This window comes from Puntigrus tetrazona, unplaced genomic scaffold (assembly GCF_018831695.1).
Source record: "Puntigrus tetrazona isolate hp1 unplaced genomic scaffold, ASM1883169v1 S000001111, whole genome shotgun sequence".
In the NCBI taxonomy this organism is placed as follows: domain Eukaryota; kingdom Metazoa; phylum Chordata; class Actinopteri; order Cypriniformes; family Cyprinidae; genus Puntigrus; species Puntigrus tetrazona.
This window is the reverse complement of record NW_025048699.1, coordinates 991,362-1,012,500: the sequence shown is the minus strand read 5'-3', so window position 1 is coordinate 1,012,500 and position 21,139 is coordinate 991,362. Positions and strand designations below refer to the sequence as shown.

The following is a 21,139-nucleotide window of genomic DNA, read 5'->3' as shown; positions in this document are numbered from 1 at the left end:
CTGGGAGGGCGGAGTCAGGGGCGTGGCCTTCGTGAGCGGGCCTCTGATAGAGCAGCCTGGAGCTGTCAGTCGAGAGCTCATCCACGTCTCTGATTGGCTGCCTACGATCGTGGGCCTGGCCGGGCGCGTCGACCAACCGCACCAAACCTCTGGACGGGTTCAACGTGTGGCCCACCATCAGGTGAGAGCCGCTCTTCATCACCATCATCATCATCAGGCAGCTGTGTTTCCATGCTCCTGCATTTTGGAATAACACAAAAATGCATATAAACTATGATGGAAACGCAGTGATGCCCCAAACACAACCACCAAATAAAAAGACAAATCCTTTTAAAATATTGACTCAGTGACCATGACTTTGAAATTGAGATGTGTGTGTGTGTGTGTGTGTGTGTGTATGTATATATATATCCCCACTGATGTCTGGTTTGTTATGATCAGACAGTATCTTGAAAATCTGGAATCTGAGGGTGAAAAAAATCTAATTATTGAGAAAATCACCTATAAAATTCTCCAGATTAAGTTCTTATCAATGCATATTACTAATCAGAAATGAAGTTTTGATATATTTATGGTAGAAAATACCTTCAAAGAACAGATCTTTACTTAATATTCTAATGATTTTGTGTCATAAAAGAAAAATGAATAATTTTGACTTTTGACAATATGTTGACTTACAAATATAGCTGAGCTGCTGAAGACCTCTTCTGTTCTCCAGTCAGAGATGTCATGCCAGTAAAGCAACTTGAACTTTTGTTTGTGTTTTGTTTGTGTGTGTGTGTGTGTGTGTGTGTGTGTGTGTGTGTGTATGTATTTCAGTCGTGGTCAGGCATCTCCTCGAGTCGAGCTCCTGCACAACATTGACCCTCTGTATGTGGACACTTCTCCATGTGAGTCAGAAAGCGGTTCACATCAGACCAGAATCCGGTTTACCTTCGGTCTGGAGCTGTGGTTTCTCTGTGTCTCCTTCAGGTCCTGGAGACATGGCGTCTGGGGAGTTTCTGGAGGAGTCTTTGCGCTCGTCTCAGCCCGCTGCTCTCGGCTCTCGCTCTGAGTTTAACATCTCGGTTCACGCCGCCATCCGCTACAAGAACTGGAAGCTTCTCACGGGTTACCCAGGTGAAGAAACACCCTCGTTTATTCGTCTCGTGTGTGTGATCGTGTGACGGCAGCTCCTGGTCTCTTTCAGGTTGTCCTCTGTGGTTCCCGGTCCCTGGGGGCCGAGCGCTGCAGGACCCAGAGCCACTGAAGCAGGTGATGCTGTTTGATGTGGAGAAGGATCCCGAGGAGCGTGAGGAGGTGTCTCATCGGCGTCCGGAGCTGGTGTCCTTCCTGCTCAGACGTCTTCAGCAGCTCCAGAAGCAGGCCGTGCCCATTGTCTTCCCCCCCGACGACCCCCGCTGTGACCCCAAACGCACCGGGGCCTGGGGCCCCTGGCAGTGACCAAGACGAGGATGAAGACCGAGACCTTCATGACGTTTATGAATGTTTTTATCTGCTTTGGATTCTGTGTGTGTGTGAGAGACATAAAGTAAAAGAGTGTGTGTGTGTGTGTGTGTGTGTGTGTGTGTGTGTGTGTGTGTGTGTGTGTACAGCTTTAACATCAGGAAACTGAATCATCAAAAAGTTTTAGATTTTTATAAGTGTTTTGTCTACAATAAAATGCAAATGTCAGAATATGAATCATTCTTTCCTACCCTGGCCAAAACGAGATATAAAATATAAATCTTTATAACAGCCCTATATCTCCAGGAAAATATCTCACGAGACTGAGATGATCAAGTGTATAATGAACGAGAGCTGAAGAAACTGTCTCCTCAGAAGATGTGAGATGGTTTGGAGGAACAGTGAAAGTAAAAGACCTTTAGCTCAGAGTTAGTTTCTTCATCAGATCTGGAGAAATGTTTCAGTAATGGATGTGAATGGGTGCCGTCAGAATAATCCACAGTCCATCAGTCAACATCTAGAGAAGACAGAAGATGAATACTAAGATGACACATTTCTCCAAGAAACAAACTGATCCTGGATGATCTGAGGGTGAAGAGATTCTCAGCAGAATGATTTTTCTGGTCAGTCCAGTGACATCACTTCTGGTCACTTCATCCGTCTGAAGTGTGTTTGTGCTTCAGAGACGGAGGACAGATTGAAAAACCATTAAAGAGGAGGAGACAGACTTTTCCAGAGACGGCACAGAACTGCAGCTCACTTCCTGTAATCAGACCCTCCCCCTCCTCTGAACTTCCTGTGCCTGTGGAATGGTGCTCTGTGATTGGCTGGAGCACAAGTTCCTCTGTTTCTTCCTGAGCCTTAATGTTTAAAGCAAGAACTATTCTCTTTCAGTGATTTTCAGAAAATAATAATACAGTTTTCCTTTTACATTGAGCTCACTTTTCATTCCCAATCAACAGATATTTGTTCTTTTGATCATAATCATCTAAGTGCTTTTTTGGGACACCAGGAATATGAACTAAAATGCATACTATCTCTGTGTTTAAAACTGTAGTCACTCGAAGTGTACACTTCAGTACACTAGTGATGGTTTCAAGTGTACTGCAAGTGGTGACAAAATACAGAGATAGTATGTGAAAAGTGTGTTTTAGCGAGTACACTTAGATGATCTCAGGAAGAGTATATTAAGTACAGAATTAGTGTAAAATATTACACTTTTTTAAACCTGGGCTGTGATTTAGTTTCTTAGTTTTAGTTTCATGTGTCTTGATTCTTGTATCTTTTGATATTTCAACTGGAAAACAAGACAGAAAGCACGAGGAAGAGCGCGAGACGTCCTGAGCTCTTCAGAAGAACCCTGATGTTCAGGTCAGAACGGTTCCGTTGGTTTTGTTGAAGCTGAAAATAGATTCAGATTCAGATGAAGGTGCTAATTTACTGTGATTTGACCGAAGCACTCTGGGAAAGCCCTGGAGGTGTTTGTGTCTCGTTACACATGAACATTAACTGAGGGTGTGTGTGTGTGTGCGCTTACATGTGTGTGAGTGAGAAAGAGTGTGTGCGTATGTGAGAAAGCGAGAGTGTGTGTGTGAAAGAGAGAGATGGAGTTTGTATGCGTCTATGTGTGTGAGCATACATGTGTGTGCACGTGTGTGTGTGTTTGTGTGAGAGTGTGTGTGTGAGAGTGTGTGTTTGTGTGTGAGAGTGTGTGTGTGTGAGAGTGTGTGTGTGTGTGTGTGTGTGTGTGGTTTCCAGCGCTGTCTGTCTCAGTGAAACATCAATTAGAGTGAGATCTCTAAACTCTCACACGCTGCTTCATACAGACTCTTCAGAGGAAAATATTTGCCTGAAGTTTCACTGAGATTTTAAGTCAGTCATTTTTTTATAATGTAGCCACACATTCCCATATTCAGTTATTTGATGTCAATAATAATAATAATGTAATTATTAAAAATGGTATGTTAATAATAATAAGAATTAATAATAATACAATTATAAAAATTGCAATATAAACCTGTACTGAGTATATAATTAATTATTAGATTGACATCAGAATCGTTGATCATGTAGTGATTAGTGATTGATTGATTGATTGATTGATCTGTGTCCACAGCAGGAGGAGTGCAGGGAAAGATGGAGGTCAGGTGACTCGCTGGATGCATGTGTGTGTGTGTGTGTCACACTCCAGCGTCCTGCAGCTATCGTGGGCGTGACCTCTGACCTTTGATCTGACGTCAGTGAGGTCCTGACAGCTGCACAGATCTCTCACTCGTCCATCTGCTCTCTCTCTCTCCTGTTTTTCTATCACACACTCTCAGTGTACCGTGGTAAAATCAGGGTAAATCTGCCTCGTCTCACTGTAACAGATCAGTAGTTGTGCTGTATAAACTGTATTTCAATGCTTTTCGTAAAAAAATAAATAAATAATGCAAAGCTTTCACAAATAAGTCTAAGTTCATTTCAGGGGAATGTAAAGAAACGCAACACTTTCATTAAAAAAAGGCAAATGTTAATGTGAGCAAATGCAAAGTTTCTCAGTACTTTAGGAAAACAACACAAGGGTTTCTTTAAAATAGAATCCCGAAAAAGCAACAAAAGTATCGCTTTCCTCCAAAAGTAACTTTGCATTTGTGTGCGGCATGTTTTCGTTCACTTACACAGTTAACATGTTTTTGCTAGAAAACCCAATGTTTCCTGACTTTTGAGAGAAAACTGGTACCCAGAACATCTCCTGGCGTTCTTCAAAGCTGCGTGTCCCTGATCACAGAGACGCCGAAGGATCTTTATCTCAGCTGTTTCTCCTGGAAAGAGGCTTTCACTGAAGACGTCTGAGGAATGTGAGACTGGGATCTTCACACACTCTTATTTCTTCAGCTGTGGGTGACGGGATGATCCAAACACACACACACACACACACACACACACACACACACGTCTGAGAGATCACAGAGAAAACAAGCCCTTTGTGTCCTTGAGAGAGAGACTGATATGAAGCGTCTTTCTGAAATTGTGACTTTTTATCTCAAAATTCAGATGTTTTGTGATTCAGTGTTGTGTCTCTAACACATGAATCATTACCTACGTTCTGGAATTCTTTCCATTTTAATAATTGCCTCTTTCTGTAAATACATACGCATATCTCTTTATTTATACATCTGTAAGTAAGGCACAAATCTGTACATAAAACCTTGTTCGTCATATGTCTACTGCCAGACACCTTTAGTTTCCTTGTTTTGTATAATTTAGAGGAAAAATGTGTGCCTTTTTATCATTCAAGTCAGTTCCTAAAAGACACAGAATAATTTTTTTAAATAGCTAAATCTGTTGCTAGATCTTTTGGAAGAAAGGATTGCTAGGACAATCAGAAGAGATGTTAAATCTATCAGAATTGCTAAAAGCTGTCAAAATTAATTCAAAATTATACATTTTCCTTTCATGCCAAGTAAAGACAGTGTTCCACGAAGTTATTTAATACATTTCCTATTATATATATATATATATATATATATATATATATATATATATATATATATATATATATATATATATATATATATATATATCAGATCTTCATTTGTGCATCGCCAAGAACAACTTTAAAGGTGGTTTTCTCACTATTTAGATTTTTTGCACCCTCAGATTCCAGATTTGTAAATATCGCCCCATCCTGACAAACCATACATCGATGGAAAGATGATGTATAAATCTCAATTTCGAAATATTTACCCTTACGACTGGTTTTAGGCTCGGGGTCACTCGTGAACCCGCGCCGGTGCGTTGCCTTGGTGACGGTGGCGCGCGCGCGCGCGAGGGAGAAAGAGAGAGAGAGAGAGAGAGAGAGAGAGAGAGAGAACGAAGGAGAGAGAGAGAGAGAGAGAAAGAGAGAGAGAGAGAGAGAGAGTCGGTGAATGAGTCCGTGGGATCGGTTTAACGGAATCGTTCGCTCTCTGATGTTTGAAATCACCGACTTTCTTTCGCGGGAGCGTCCGGCTGAGGAGCGCGAGCGTGAGTAGCTTTTGTTCTCACTCATTTACCTCAGATTTCTGCATTTACCTCACTTTCACCTCACCTTTACCTCAGATTAACGGGAACACGCCAGACACGTCGTGTTTCGAGCAGCTCGGCGTAAGACTTCAGTCAGAGAGCTGCTCGTTTCAGTCGGTTTTCGGTCTTTTATTGTCGGCGTGTCCTGAACGGAAAGTCGTGGCAGAAGAAACGACGAGTTCCTTCTCTCCGTCCTCTCTCTCTCTCTCTCTCTCTCTCTTTCTCCTTCTCTCTTTCTCTGCGGCGAAAACGTTTGCATTTGCTTCAAAGTGAGAAAACTCGATTTTAACTGAAATCGGGGCTCGATCTTCATTCGTTCTTCGGTTAAAAAGCGTTTTTCTTTCCTTGAAGAGAATCGTTCATTCAAACGGCAGCTTCATTTTTATTCAGCAAAACACTTTATTTGAAACGCATAACAATCACACCGTCATTGTGTGAACTTGTGAAATAATCTCAAGTACTTTTATAAAGAAACAAAGATGTTTTATCATATTGTTGTACGTGTATCGTGGTGTTTTATAAGTATATACCATGGTAAAACTGTAGAAAGGATGAATGTGTCTTTTTCTCCATTTATTATTACACTTTTTATCCATTTTATAGCTGCTTTCTACGATAAATAATTACATTTTATGAAAAGTTTCATCCATTTATCTCAGTATGGCCATTATGTGTTCATAACGACACATCTGTGTTGTTTTACTTCTGTTATTATCAAGCAGATAATGGATAGTAATTATATTTATGCCTTTCCTCAATTTAAATACAATTATGTCACATTTAGATAGAGATTTAATTACTATTTTAAATTTTATGGCTGATTTTACTCACATTGTTTCATTTAAAACATCTAAAATGTTATATTTTTATAATATCTCTGAATACCGAAAAGAATGCTGTGTCAGATATCACACTAATTGAATTAAACGTAATAATGCACATTCATACCCTCGTAATGGTCCCTGTAATACTCCCAACAGTCAAGCATTTTTTTCAGTGTAGGACCCAGCTGCATCCCACAATGCCTTGGGCCTCATTCAGAGAGTGATCTGGGCTCAGTGTGATGTCTTTTTTCCAGCGCTGGCCCTTTAAGCTCTGTTTGAGGCGAGCTGGTTTACCAGGCTGCTCTCGATCATCAGCAAACGTTCACTTTATGGAAGCTAAGAATAAGAGCGTGGACGGTCCTGCCGACCATAAAAACACAGACGCTTCATTACAGGCCACTCAAGCCAAGAGAAAACACACACGTCCCTCTCAAGCTCTGCCAGCGCACAGGCGCTTTCCTGCGCTCAGAACCACAGCAAGCGCTGTTTGTGGGCCGTCAGGTAAACACTGTTTACATCTCAGTCCACACGGTCTGTCTGCGGTCAGATCTCTGAGTCCTGATCTGGATGTGTCCGGAGCCTAGTGAGCTGCCTACATAGACACCGTTTCAAACCATTTTACGCATACTAGCAGAAACATCAAGGCCAAACTGTAATAAAAAACACATTGACAGTGACTTTTTATACATTTTAGAACTGCGGTTATTATTTTATTTTTACTATAATAATGGATTTTAGGACAGTATTGATTCATTTCTGAACTATGATTCATTTCTGAACTACAGTGAATTGTGGCTGACCTATAATGATTCATTTTTCACTGTCCTAAACTCATAATGATTAATTTTTAGGACTTTTATCTAAAGCGATTCACAGAACTGCAGTTATTATTTTTTTAATCTATAATAATTAATTTTTGAACTGCAGTGATTAATTTTTTATCTAATAATTCATTTTGCCGTGATGCTTGTTTCTGGTCTATAATGATTCGTTTTAGGACTGTATCGATTCATTTCTGAACTATGATTCATTTCAGAACTATAGTGTATTGGGACTGACCTATAATGATTCCTTTTGGACTTACTGTACTGTAGTGATTTTTTTTTATTATCTATAATAATTAATTTTGAATCGCAGTGATACATTTTTGATCTAATAATTAATTTTGCAGTGATGTTTGTTAATTTGATTCATCTTCAGAGTGATGAATTTTTGCGCTGCAGTGATAGATTTTTTTTTTAATATGATGATTCCTTCGAAAATTGCATTATTTCACGACAAATTTGATTAATTTTGCAAATGTAGCATTTCGCTTTGAATACTTGTGTAGTGAATCAGTTTTAAAGAGCTGTGTATTGTGTGGTATTTTACAGTAAGATCATCTGTAACGCGAGCCAGAGTGTGTCTGTGTGTGTGTAAGAGAAACCCGAGACAAACGCAGTGTTAAGATGCTAATTGAATGTGTGCAGGAGGTCAGAGGTCAGGCAGACACGGCGCTCATCAGCGCTCAAAGCCGAGTGTAGTTTTGGTTCAGAGCGACGGGGATCTGGATGTGGCCGGTTCTGTTTAAGTGCAGAAGGCCTTTAAATGGGTCACATTACGTGCTGGAGTTTCCATGCAGCGCTCCCAAAAGGAGCATGTTTGATTGAATTAAAACCAGCCGAGCTGCGCTGCCTTCAAATCAAGCCCAGAGCTCTGAGCGCTGGCCGTCACACACACACACACACTCAGAGCGTGTCCGTCTGATGTCAGGTGACCTGTAGATCATCGTCTTCATTGTGCTGTGTGTGTGTGTGTGTGTGTGTGTGTGAGCGCACAGTGAGGCCGGTGTTCAGGGTTTGTGTTGTAGTGCGGGTCAGTCATGCACACTGATAAGATTAGTGCTGTAGTAAACCAGTCTGTCGTTCTTATCTCTCTCTCGAAAGTGTGTGTTTTTCATCTGTGCTGCATCAAGCAAATTCCTCCTGCTTTCTCTCTCTCTGTCTGTCTTTATCTCTCTCTTTGTCTCTGTGCGGTGTGTGCTGTCCTGCTGAGCTGGCGCTGTGTTTTCTGTGAAAGCAGCGGGGTGTGTTTTAGGACGGAGGAACCCCCGCACACTTCAGGACAGTTGTTGTCTGTCTTTGTTCTCAGGGGACTCTTGTGCTCGGGGCCCCGCTGGAGCCGCCTGTATTATTCATCTCTGCTCCACTGCACTCTTGTCTGTTCGTGTTCACTGTATTATTGTACAGTACAAACACACTCCAGTGTGATCCAGTTATCATGATGTGTTCATAACCCACAGCTGTATGCAAATTCATTTTAGAACTGTAGTGATTCATTTTAGAACTGTAGTGATTCATTTTAGAACTGTAGTGATTCATTTTAGAACTGTAGTGATTCTTTTAGAACTGTTGTGACTTGTTTAGAACTGTAGTGATTCTTTAAGAACTGTAGTGATTCATTTTAGAACTGTAGTGATTCATTTTAGAACTGTAGTGATTCATTTTTAGAACTGTAGTGATTAATTGTAGAATTTTGTTTTTGATTTAGTTAAGTAATTTGTTATAGAATCGTAGTGATTCATAATTATATAAATTATTTTAGAACCAACTATATGTAGGAAACAGCTTTGTGTAGATCAGGGTTAAGATAATAATTAGTTGAAAATGAAATAAAAGTGAAATGTTTAGTTTGTTTAGCTGCATGAGGCACTCTTACTTGTAGAAAACTTTTAGCCTAATTTCACAGTGTTTGACAAAAAGTTGAGTAGTTTTCAGTCGGGCCGCTGCGTGTGACCTCGACGTGTTTCTCTGTGAAGGTCAGAGGTCACTGGGAATGCCTGATATTTCTGTGGTATTTCTCACTGGGCTTTATGGGAATGTTTGGATGATTGTCGAGCAGGAGAGAGTGAGCTGAAATCACAGACAGACAGGAGGTTTCTCAATGAGTTCAGCAGTTCAGTGTGCCTTCAGTATAAGTGTTTAAACAGGAAGTGCTCTGTCAGGAGACAGGAAGCGCTCTGTAAAGGCTTGTGGCTGTCCATCAGTAGCATGTGATCAGATCGAATGAATCTGTGTGTTTATTGTTAATGTAATGTGGAGTGCTGATGTTGTGTGGTTGTAAACACATGAGAGTGTGTGTGTGTGTGTGTGTGGATCAGGGTTTCCTCCAGATCTTTGAAGGTCCATCTGGCTAGCAGCTCAGTTCTGCTGCGTGTGTTTGATGTGAGGTTAACGGATGGTGTGTATGACGTGGGGTTTATTATTCTGTACGGTCTGTACGGTTCTAACTGTACTCTGTGTTTATCATCAGTCTGTAGATGTGTGTCAGATGAGTCTCATTAGAGTCTAGAGAGATGTAGATCAGTGCAAGTCTTTGTATTGTTTTAATTTAGCTAGAATCTATTTTAATGGTTAAATTGAATGGTATTCACCTAAAAGCATGTCTAATTAAGTGAAATAACACAGCTACATTTTATTTCTTCTTTAATAATAATACAAAAATAGTAGTCAGTTGTAGTACTATCACTACATTAAGTAATATTTCTGTCACAAAGTTAAACTTTTATTTTGATGGGTTCCTGTGAAGACCTTTAGGTTTCTGTTTGTATAAGATATGACTGTTGTCAAAAGAAACAGTAAAATGAGTCTCAGAACAGTTCCAGAGATTATGTACTGATGTTTTGAGGAGGCAGAGGCTGAAAACACTGAGGATCATGAGCGATTCGGTGTGTGTTTGTAACAAGCTACCATTCTTTCACACAGAGACACACACAACATACAGGATGTGGCCTAATGTTCATATAGTGTCCATTCAAAATTCGGCTAATTCCTTGACATTACTCTTTATACAGTAAATCCTGTTTTTATTACCAGATCCTGCTATTCCATCCGTGTTTTCCCCATCGTAGAAATCCTAGGGCCCTGCTTTAATGCAGTGGGGATGAAAGCATCTGCTGTTCTCGTGATGATTGTGTCAGACTTCACCGAGGTTCCTCTCCTGAGATGCGTGTCTATGAAACGATGTTCTGCTTGTCTTCTCCAATGGACTCGTTAGCTTTCCTTCTGAATATCTTTCGCGGTTCGTGACCCATGACGTTATTGTGCGGTGAACCGCGGTAATCAGCTCAATTGTCCTCATGTTTGACGTGTGTGCAACGCTGAAGCTGTGTGTGCTGTCGCTTAACACGTCCATCAGCATTTGTGTCTCTGGAGCACAGAAGCAGTCAAAAGAGCACAGCTATATTTGTAGCAACAGACAACAACACATTGTGTGAGTCAAAAATATCACTTTTTCTTTTATGCAAAAATTCATTATGATATTAATTAAAGGTCAGTGTTCCATAAAGATATTTTGTCAATTTACTACATAACAAAATGTCGTTTTTCATTTTAATATGCATTGCTAAAAACCTAACTAGAACAACTTTTAAAGGAGATTTTCTCAGTATTTAGATTTTTTGGCACCCTCATATTCCAGATTTTCTAATATCGTCCTATCCTAACAAACCAGACATCAATGAAAAGATTATTTATTCAGCTTTCAGATGATGCATTTTATAAAATTAACTCCCACTCCAGGGCTGTGTGTGTGTTTGAATGAACTGGACTGAAGCGATGTGTGTGTGTGTGTGATCAGGTGTGTGTCAGTGTGTTCTGTCGGACACAATCATACTGTAAGATGAGGAAGCGGCTCATGGCTTGGTCCTTCCCATCAGCTTCTGTGTTTGGACACAATGGCCCACCTGGCCTCCTTCTGAGCCGAGGAAAACCCCTCCATAACAATCACCCTAAAATAGAGGCGCTGAGATCAGACCTGCTCTTCCTCTCTTGAATGTGTGAGGGTTCACTGTAAGTACACATTACAGTTTGCTCACTGCTGAGGGCTCACTAGAGCAGTCGCCAAAATAACACGCAAAAATACGACTGCAGTTTAATGTTGTGCAGTTTAATTTTTAATAGGGATTTTTCCATTTTTAGTCATTTTAGGACTAATCAGAGATCTTGGCTGAGGCCTCAGTATGACTTAAAAGTACTTTTAAGATGAATATATATAAAATAATTAATACTAATCAGGGTTAGTTAACTATAATTAATTAAAACTAAGATGAAAACCATAAACACTAACTTACTAAAACAATAACTACAATGAAATAGAAAAATATAAAAATTCCAAATATTAATAAAAACAAAAATAGTGTCTGATAACATATATTTTTCTAGAATTAATGTTATTAATAATATAATATTATATATTATTATTATATAATTAAGGTAATTAATTTTTTTTTTCTGTTTGTTTTTTATGAAAACCGTTTTGAAACAGATTCTGGAATCACAAAATGAATGGAAGTTTACTACAAATAAAAAGTAGAAGTATCAGATGAAGAATCTTTATATCGGCTGCTTTAGACTCTGTGTGTGTGTGTGTGTGTGTGTGTGTGTGTCCTACAGCAGGAACAGATTAAACTGACAAACAGTGGTTCTGAACAATAGTGCTGTGGATATCCTCCTCCTGCTGCAGGGGCTGCTGGGAGCTCCAGAGGGTCAAACTCTGAGAGGCACACACACACACACAGACACAGAGTTTCTGCTTGACCACCCACTCAGATGTCTGCTGTTCTCTATCATGTGACCCGAGGAAAGCAGGAAGTGTGCTCTTCATTTGATTGATCTCAGCTTCACACAGAACTGATCATTAGAGTCAGTGCTGGACACAACCATGACCGTCACCTGACCGTCACATGACCGTCACACTGTGAGGTTGTTAACGCACATCAGCTTTGATCACGCACATTGTATCAAAGCGGCTTTACAGAAAAATATTTAAAAATATAAAACACAATGCAGAATTTCTCAAAAAAAAATGTATTGGGGCTATTTTATTGTAAAGTGAATTCAATTTTTAAAGTTTAAATTGGAAATACAAGTATGTGTTGCGTATTGTAGGGTCCTTGTTTGGCATGATGGTGTAGGAGCCCCTAGATTCATGAGGATGTGTAGCTCCATCCATGTCCAAGATTTTCTGCAACAAACAATGCTTGGTATTACTCAAAACACACAACTACAGTACTACACACACAGAACCCCCCCACATCTATGTGTACTGATACAATGGTATATATTCAGCTATTACTGTACTGGACTACATAAATATTGTACTGGAAATGTAAAGGACTGCAACACTTACTTGTGCCTATTCTTGTTGAAGTCCTTTGACCCTGAAACAGTTCCTTTCGAATGGGATCTTGAACAGTTGTGATTTTGTGATCACGGTAATGCTTACTCGGTTGATGCTGATGAATACATGATGAATAATCTGCGAGTATTTGTTCCCGTAGCATTGTTTGCTCTGACCACTTTCACAATGGCAGGTTCCTGCTGTTGGGTGAACAGGCGTTGCTGACCAACCCCAGAAGGTCTTCTAGTCATTCTGTAGAAAAATGCAACCACAACCACTTTTTTTTTTTACAGTACTGTATACTGTACAGAGTACTGTACCTTCTCAATGGGACAGTGCTGTGTACTATACTATACTGTATGTTTCACAAATCTATGTTTTTGTTACAAAAGGAACACTAGCCAACTTGCAATACAGTATACAGTGTGATACAGTAATGCGGTACACTACTGTAAATACTGTAGAGAAAGTCTGGAGTGGAGAGTTTTCTGGTCTGAATGTCCTTATGATGGATTCATCTGTGAACCGCTTTAGATGTGATGGACTCTCTGCCCAGCTTCCCTCATTGTCAGGCCATGATTGACCACATGATCAATCAACGTTGCTCTAAAATCATCTAAAATATTGTACTGTGCACAGCCTCTTCAGCCACGTCACACTCCTCTCTCTCTTTGTCTTTCTTAATGGTACCCGTGAGATTTCAATTTATGAACGAAGTACCTCATGTAGTGTGTAGTGTTGCAGAGCAAGTGTGTTGCAATGCTTTTGTATATGGTATGGTCACACTGTGTTTAAAGTATAGAAACAAAAGCTTCAAGTTTTGTTACTTTGGTCTAAGCAGGTGTCTATAGTGTTCAAGCGATAGACAAAAACTTTAAAAAGGATATGATATGTTCTGACGCACACGTGTGAAGTGTGTTCTGTTGAAGCGCTGGTCAGACCCTGAGCTGCTGTTCTTCATCGTGACCCTGAGGCATTATGGGAGCTGTTGACCTCTCAGGTATTCTCCTGCTGTATTACCGTGTTCCCACGCTCACTATCTAACAGCTGTGTCTGAAAATGCATCCAGTGTGTGTATGTGTGTGTTTGAGAGCATGAGCGTGTATGTGTGAGTGAGAGAGTGTGTCTCTGTTTGATTTTGTGTGTGTGTCTGTCTCTGTGTGTGTGAGTGTGTGTGTCTGTCTGTCTGTGTGTGAGTGTGTGTGTGTGTGTGTCTGTCTGTCTCTGTGTGTGAGTGTGTGTGTGTGTGTGTGTCTGTCTCTGTGTGTGTGTGTGTGTGTGTGTGTGTCTGTCTGTCTGTGTGTGTGTGTGTGTGTGTGTGTGTGTGTTTGTGAATCCGTCTCTATGTGTGTGTTTTTGGGAGTCTGTGTGTGTGTGTGAGTCCGTCTCTGTGTGTGTGTGGGGTTGGTGCTGATGATGACATCACTGTGGTGTTCTGATGAGGTTCTTCTGGAGATTCTCTCAATGCTGGACTGATTGCGTTTGGCTGCGTTTCATCACGAATCATGTGTTTGTTTTATCGGCCAATAATCCGCTCAGGGAAGGGTTGCCATGGTAACGCTCTGAGTTTGATCCCATGAGCTTCCTCTCTTCTCAGCGTGTGTGTATCATGAATATGATCTCACTGAACACACGTGTGCATGAGGGCTGTTTTTCCATGAGCACCAGGGTCAGGAATCATCACTCCATGAGTCGATGGAGCCAGATGGAGAGGAGATGATCTCAGCTCAGCGTTTAACCAGTTAAATGTTAAAAAATTGACATCAAAATCTTGTATTGGTCAAACCGCAGATCTTTCTGTGCTTGTGTGAGGTCTGGTTTAAAGCTGTTTGTGTTGATTTTTCTAGTGTGTGTGTGAGTGTGTGTGTGTAAGCAGCATAAATCAGTGCTTAAGTGGTGCAGAACAAACATATTAAATATGACACGTATGGGTTTTCTCAACCCTGTGTTCTTATCACAGCAACTCAAGACATGAGTTCTGTTCTGATGATCGTGGCGCTGATCTGAATCATGTGATCAGGGTGGAGATCCCGAACATCGTATTATCATCATATTCATCGTACGTTCGCAGTTTTATGACCGGATGAATGATAGGAAGATGAACTTTAGCATTGTTAGACTTTAGACAGCAGGACTTCATCAGCTCCTGCCAGACCGTGTGTTATTGTAACCCAGATTCAGCTGTAGACGGGGCCTCTCGGGGGCGTGGCCTGCAGGGGGTGGGGCCAGAGCGATGACATCACTGCAGCAGAGCGCCATTCACACTGAGAATTGAATGAGACGAGACGCTTCAGTGAGTTAATCAGAGCTGAAACCAGGTATTTTCCTGAGTGTGTGTGTGTGTGTGTGTAAGAGAGAGAAAGAGATTGAGTGTGTGTGTGTAAGAGAGAGAGAGACAGAGATTGAGAGTGTGTGTGAGTGAGTGAGAGAGTGTGTGTGAGTGTTTAGTATTATTTATATAGTGAGATATCATGCCATGCCAGGAGATGTTAGTGTCCTCACTAGTTAAAGCTCATCGATCTGTCTAATCGTGTTTGAATCGTGTGTTTTTGTGGGTTTCTGTGATTGTTTTAGGGTTAAAAAGATCAAATCATGAACTTGAGAGCAAAACAATGGACATCTATGGGATGAGCTCACTGATACTGTGTAGTGTGTGTGTGTGTGTGTGTGTGACTTTCATTTGTGAGGAGTTCAGAGTGTAAAAAGCTGGTCACACACACACACACACTTGTGAGGTTTTTATCACTCATCAGGTTGCAGTCTACACAGGTCAAAGGTCAGGGCCCTTTAGAAAGTCATGTGATCTGAGCATTTGGTTTCAATTTCTCATTTGTTTCAGACAGAATGAGGCCTTGTGTGTATACCTGCATGGGGCCGCTATGTGTGTGTGTGTTCAGGAAATCCCTCTTTGTTCTGAAGTTGTTTTGTTTCAGTTAATCTAGTAGTGTTTGTGTGTCTGTGTGTTTGTGTGTCTGTTTGTTTGTGTGTCTGTTTGTTTGTGTGTGTGTTTGTGTGTCTGTTTGTGTGTCTGTGTGTGTGTCTCTGTCTGTGTGTGTGTGTCTGTTTGTTTGTGTGTCTGTTTGTGTGTCTGTTTGTTTGTGTGTCTGTTTGTGTGTCTGTGTGTTTGTGTGTCTGTTTGTGTGTCTGTGTGTGTGTCTCTGTCTGTGTGTGTGTCTGTTTGTTTGCGTGTCTGTGTGTGTGTGTCTGTGTGTTTGTGTTTATGTGTCTGTCTGTTTGTGTGTGTGACCTTTTCAGCACACCCCTCTTTGTTCTGAAGTTGTTTGGTTTCAGTTGATCTTGTTGCGTGTTTCTGTGTGTTAGTGTGTGTGCGTGTCTGTTTGTTTGTGTGTCTGTATACCTCTTTGTTCTGAAGTTGTTTTGTTTCGATTGATCTTGTTAGTAGTGTGTGTGCGTGTGTGCACATTTTTGTGACACACAAGGACATGTGTATAATGACACTGTTATGATGAAGGTATTACAAGGAAAGGTGACTTTGGAGGACATTACCTCATTTTTAGATACATTTTTTGATGTTTTAGCCTTTAATTTTGATAGGACAGCTTACAGGACGTGGAGCGGTGGGGGGGGCTCTAACTCAATGGTGGATGGCGACACGCTGCCCACGAGGTTACCGGCGCCGACTGTTAGAGATGATTAGAGAACAGTGGACTGGTATGGACCTGGTTACTCGTGGGAAACACTGAGTTAGATGTGTGTGAATTACAGACAGCTGCTGACGCTGATGAGATGTAATTGTTATGTTGATGCTCCTGTTTGATGAAGCACAGATACACGACTCTTCAGAAAACATGAGCGTTTGAGCCGCTTTATGACAGACTAGTTAACCCCTTCCCCGTCAGTCCATGAGCCTTGTGTTCCTGCAGGGAATTATGGGTGTTTAACCCATGACATCATCCACATGTGTTTGTGGTCGGCAGCTGAGTCTCAGAAAAACACAAACACAGCATCAGAACACTCTCCGGCACCATGTGTGTTAATAAAGCATTAAAAATGTTATGACCGCTCGAAACAGAGTTTGATTCTGAAAGCAATACAAAGATCTACTGACTTATAAAGAGAGTGCATTCTGAATATTTTGCTGGAATTCAAAGCAAATTGTGTCTTAACAATTTTGACTTTTTTCTTACAATTTGTGTGTGTGTGAGAGAGTGAGAGTGTGTGTGTGTCTCTCTGTGTGAGAAGTTTATTTCTTCCAATCTTGAAAAAGTGGCAATTATTTTATTTGTTAAAAAAATGTATTACAAATTACAAGCTCAGAAATCTGAGGGAAAAAGTAAAAAATGTGAAAAATGTGTTAAACTGGCTGTAACTAACATTTTATAGTTTACACTTCATTTTGAGATTTCTTTGTTACAGTGCGATTACATTTAAGAACGTATTAAGAACTTATTTAAGAGTGTATTATTTAACTATTTGTACTGTATATTACTATATGTGAGCACCAAATGTTCAGTGCAAAATCAGATTTATACATTATCTAAACGCTGAATAAATTATCTTTTCATTGATGTCTGGTTTGTTGGGATAGAACAATATTCGAAAATCTGGAATCTCAGGGTGCAAAAAAATCTAAATATTGAGAAAATCACTTTCAAAGTTGCTCAAATGAAGTTCTTAGCAATGCATATTACTAATATAAAATTATGTTTTGATATGTTTACAGTAAGAATGTATCATTTTGACCCATACAGGGTTTGTCTTGCATGCTATTATGCATAATTTATTATTATTATAATAGTAAGTACAGTGTGTAAACTGTATTTCTGTCTTCCTGCAGTGAGATGATGGTCAAACTTCCGCACTAAGATGTAGAATTCAGACGAGGAGGAGGAAGAGAGACAGAAAGAGGAAGGAAGTCCCATCCGAACGACACCCCGAGACAGAAACAGCTGTTCCAGCCGTACACCCGCAGCCCCTGTGACCTTCGACCCCAGCCGCACCATGTGTCACGTGATCGTGACGTGCCGCTCGATGCTGTGGACGCTGCTGAGTATCGTGGCGGCCTTCAGCGAGCTCATCGCCTTCATGAGCACCGACTGGCTGCTTGGCTTCCCTCGGACACCCGGAGAGACCTACAGACCCACGCTGGGCCTCTACGCCCGCTGCATCCGTCTGCCCCAGCTGCGCCGCGGAGTCCTCTGCGGACCCTACGCTGTCCACTTCACAGAGATCGCCAGCCGCTTCTGGCAGGCCACCTCCATCTTCCTCGCGCCGGGATCCTGCTGCTCAGCGCGGTCGCCTTCATCTCCGTCTTCACCATGTGCTTCCAGAGCATCATGAAGAAGAGCATCTTCAACGTCTGCGGACTGCTGCAGGCCATCGCAGGTGAGAGAGAGAGAGAGAGAGAGAGAGAGACAGAGAGAGAGAGAGACAGAAAGAGTGAGAGAGCACACACACTAACACAGAGTAATACTAATAGTATAGAGTGATAGTAATGTATGACACACATTGTGTGTGTGTGTGTGTGTGTGTGATGGTCAGGTGTGAGTGTGTGTAGCTTTGAGACCTTCAGACCCTCAACAACATGTGGAAAGAATTTATGACCTACTTTCATTTCCTCACATTATAGCAGACACACACACACACACACACACACACACACAGTCTTGTGTGTTATTGTCAGATAAAGCCACCTCTAAACAGCATGTTTAAACTGTGATCACTGATTGGCTGCTTCACATGTCAGTCAGACATGACCTGTGTAAGTGGGCGGGTAGTAACTAGATCAGTCTGTGGACTGGTGAGGTTCAGCTTCAGGGGGTTAGTCAAGTTAACCTGACTAATTACACACAATCACGTGTGCTGCATTCAGCAGGAAGTGACTCCACAGGGACACAGGAAGTGATCACTATGTTCACTAGCTGATGTTAAACTGATAGATGTTTTTACCCACACACACACACACACACACACACACACATACAGATACTGATGATCTTTCAATGTGTGTTTGTGTGGTGCTTTTTAATGCACATAAATATTCACTCATAACCTGTTATTTCTGCATAAATCTCATAAATATTCCTGAAACTTTGCAGCAACCTTGTGGCCGAAAAATAAAAGTTCTATACAAATTCTGAACGATTATTGGCTAAATGCGGGCTCCGTTCGGCTCTTAAAGTGACAGCAGGCTATATTTTCTGACTGCGCTTAACATTAATCAAACAAAAGTCAGTGATCTTGACTCAAGTCTATGCTGTTTTATTTTACATTGGACTCTTCATATGTGACCCTGGAGCACAGAACCGGTCAATTTTGTGAAACTGAGGTTTATACGTCATAGGACAGAACAATACCTGGAATCAGAGCAAAACATCTAAATATTGAGAAAATCACATTTAAATGAAGTTCTTAGCAATGCATATTACTAATCTAAAATTAAATTTTAATATATTTACAGTAGGACATTTACAGTAGGACATTTGCAAAACATGATCTTTACTTAATATCCCAATGATTGTTGTGACTGAAGTAAAATGCATGATTTTGACTGATAGAGTGTATTGTTGTCTACTTCTACAAATCCAGCTGCTGAAGACCACTTCTGTTCTCCAGACACACAAGTACATATCTGCCTTTAAAGGAATAATGGATATAATGATAATTGAGTCTGGACTGATCTGGTTGTCTCCACAGGTCTGTTCCTGATCCTGGGGCTGATGCTGTATCCCGCCGGCTGGGGTTCAGATAAAGTGCAGGGTTACTGTGGTCCGGACGCCTCTCCCTATCAGCTGGGCCTGTGCTCCGTGGGCTGGGCGTTCTACACGGCTCTGGGCGGCACCGTCCTCACCTTCATCTGCGCCGTGTTCTCCGCTCAGGCCGAGATCGCCACGTCCAGCGATAAAGTGCAGGAGGAGATCGAGGAGGGCAAGAGCCTGATCTGTCTGCTGTGAGACGCCTGACGTGTGTACGTCTGATGTAAATATAAACGTGTACATAATGTAAATATGATCGTGAAGATCGGTCGCCCCGGAAACCACTTGATCTCGTGTGTGATGAACACGAGCATGTGCCAAAAACACTGACGCTCTTCCAGAGACCAAACACAGCGTCCTGAAGCCTTGAGCCGCCCGACCAGACAAGAGTGTGTGTGTGTGTGTGTGTGTGTGTCTGTCTGTGTGTGTCTGTCTGTCTGTGTGTGTGTGTGTGTGTGTGTGTCTGTCTGTGTGTGTGTGTGTGTGTGTGTGTGTGTGTGTGTGTGTGTGTGTGTGTGTGTGTGTGTGTGTGTGTTTGTGTGTCTTTAATTCACTAGTGTTCACCATCATCTCTGCCAAATAAAGAAGCCATGACTACACACAAGTGCCGCACTGCTGTCTGTTTTTCACTTGAACTTCCTGCAAAACACTCTGGAGGTCAGTGACCCCTGCACTGGAGGAAGAGTTTGTGTGTGTGTGTGTGTGTGCGTGTGTGAGAGTGTTTTATTATTTTGATATGGACTCATGGGGACTCGTGTCACGGGGCAAAAGTAAATCATACAGAATGTGTTTTTTATTTTATCTAAAACAGTCTGTACAGTATAAAAACCATTAAACCTATGAAGAGTCCCCACAAGACAAGTGTGTGTGTGTGTGTGTGTGTGTGTAAATTCTGACGTGTTTTATTTCTCACCGTCTCACAGTTTCCACAATCTTTTGACAGCGTGTCTGTAAGGATCAGATGCACTTTCTGTCATAATCAGGTCTTAAAGAGACTTAAATGATCGTTCTGTTTGAATGACATGAGTGAGAATGAATGGATGATTTTATGTGAAGTGTCTGTTTAAAGTGTCTGATCAGTGCCGGAGACTCAAAGATCAACTGTCAGGCTCACATTAGAGTGTGTTTATACTGCAGAGGAGCTGATGTGAGTGAATCACTGCCACACACACACACACACACACACACACACAGAGCCTGACTCACATCCTGTGTCATTCAGAGAGAGAGAGAGAGAGAGAGAGGACAGCAGAAAGAAAAGTGAGCTGATTGTTTCCAGACTGTGGTGTGTGTGTGTGTGTGTGTGTGCTAGTGAAACCACACTGTGTGTCGATTGTGTATCATAAACTCTTTTTCCTATTAACCCATAATGACTCCAGCACACGGTGACCTCTGACCCTGTGTGTGTTGCTGACGTGTGCCGTACAAACGACTGCAGACTCAGAGAAACTACAGAAACAGAAGAAAGAAGCTGTGAAGTACAGTAAATCACCGGAACCTTACACTGACTGTAACGTGACACTCTGTGTGTGTGTGTGTGAAAGAGAGGGATGGAGTGTGTGTGTAAGAGAGAGAGTGTGTATGTGTGTGTATGTGAAAGAGAGGGATGTGTGTGTGTGTGTGTGTGTGTGTCTAAGTGACCAACAGGCTTCCATTGCAATTAGCAAACGGGTAAATGCATGAGTCTGGTCTAGATTACAGGCTCACACACACACTGTGTGGTGAAACATCTGGAGAGTCTGTGTGTGTGTGTGTGTAAGTGAGAGAGAGAGAGAGTTCTCGCAGAGCAGCAAATAAACTACAAACCAGAAAAAATGTGTTTTCATTTCTTTGGCTTGAGGTGAGCTCATTACATCATCTTCATCATCATCATCATCACAGGAGGCCCTGAAACACACACACACACACACACACACACACTGAACACACAGGTTTGTTTGATCAGTG

At 41.4% G+C, this 21,139-nt stretch overlaps 2 protein-coding genes across 2 annotated transcripts in view; both read left to right on the top strand.

The window, feature by feature from the left end:
* Positions 1–2,376, top strand: part of LOC122341027 (arylsulfatase B-like) — a 6,634-nt gene extending 4,258 nt beyond the window's left edge. Inside the window, 5 exon segments of the mRNA XM_043234323.1 lie at positions 1–121; positions 123–181; positions 820–890; positions 973–1,119; positions 1,190–2,376. The exon segment at positions 1–121 is cut by the window's left edge and continues 64 nt beyond it. Coding sequence (XP_043090258.1) covers positions 1–121; positions 123–181; positions 820–890; positions 973–1,119; positions 1,190–1,443 — 652 coding nt within the window. The 3' untranslated portion in view covers positions 1,444–2,376.
* Positions 2,377–5,295: 2,919 nt separating this feature from the next.
* On the top strand, positions 5,296–20,023 carry lhfpl2a (LHFPL tetraspan subfamily member 2a). Its single transcript, XM_043234208.1, is given in 4 exon segments — positions 5,296–5,454; positions 17,275–17,706; positions 17,709–17,822; positions 19,134–20,023. Coding segments are annotated over 3 exon segments (639 nt in total). The 5' UTR covers positions 5,296–5,454; positions 17,275–17,438; the 3' UTR covers positions 19,391–20,023.
* The last annotated feature ends 1,116 nt before the right edge of the window (positions 20,024–21,139 follow it).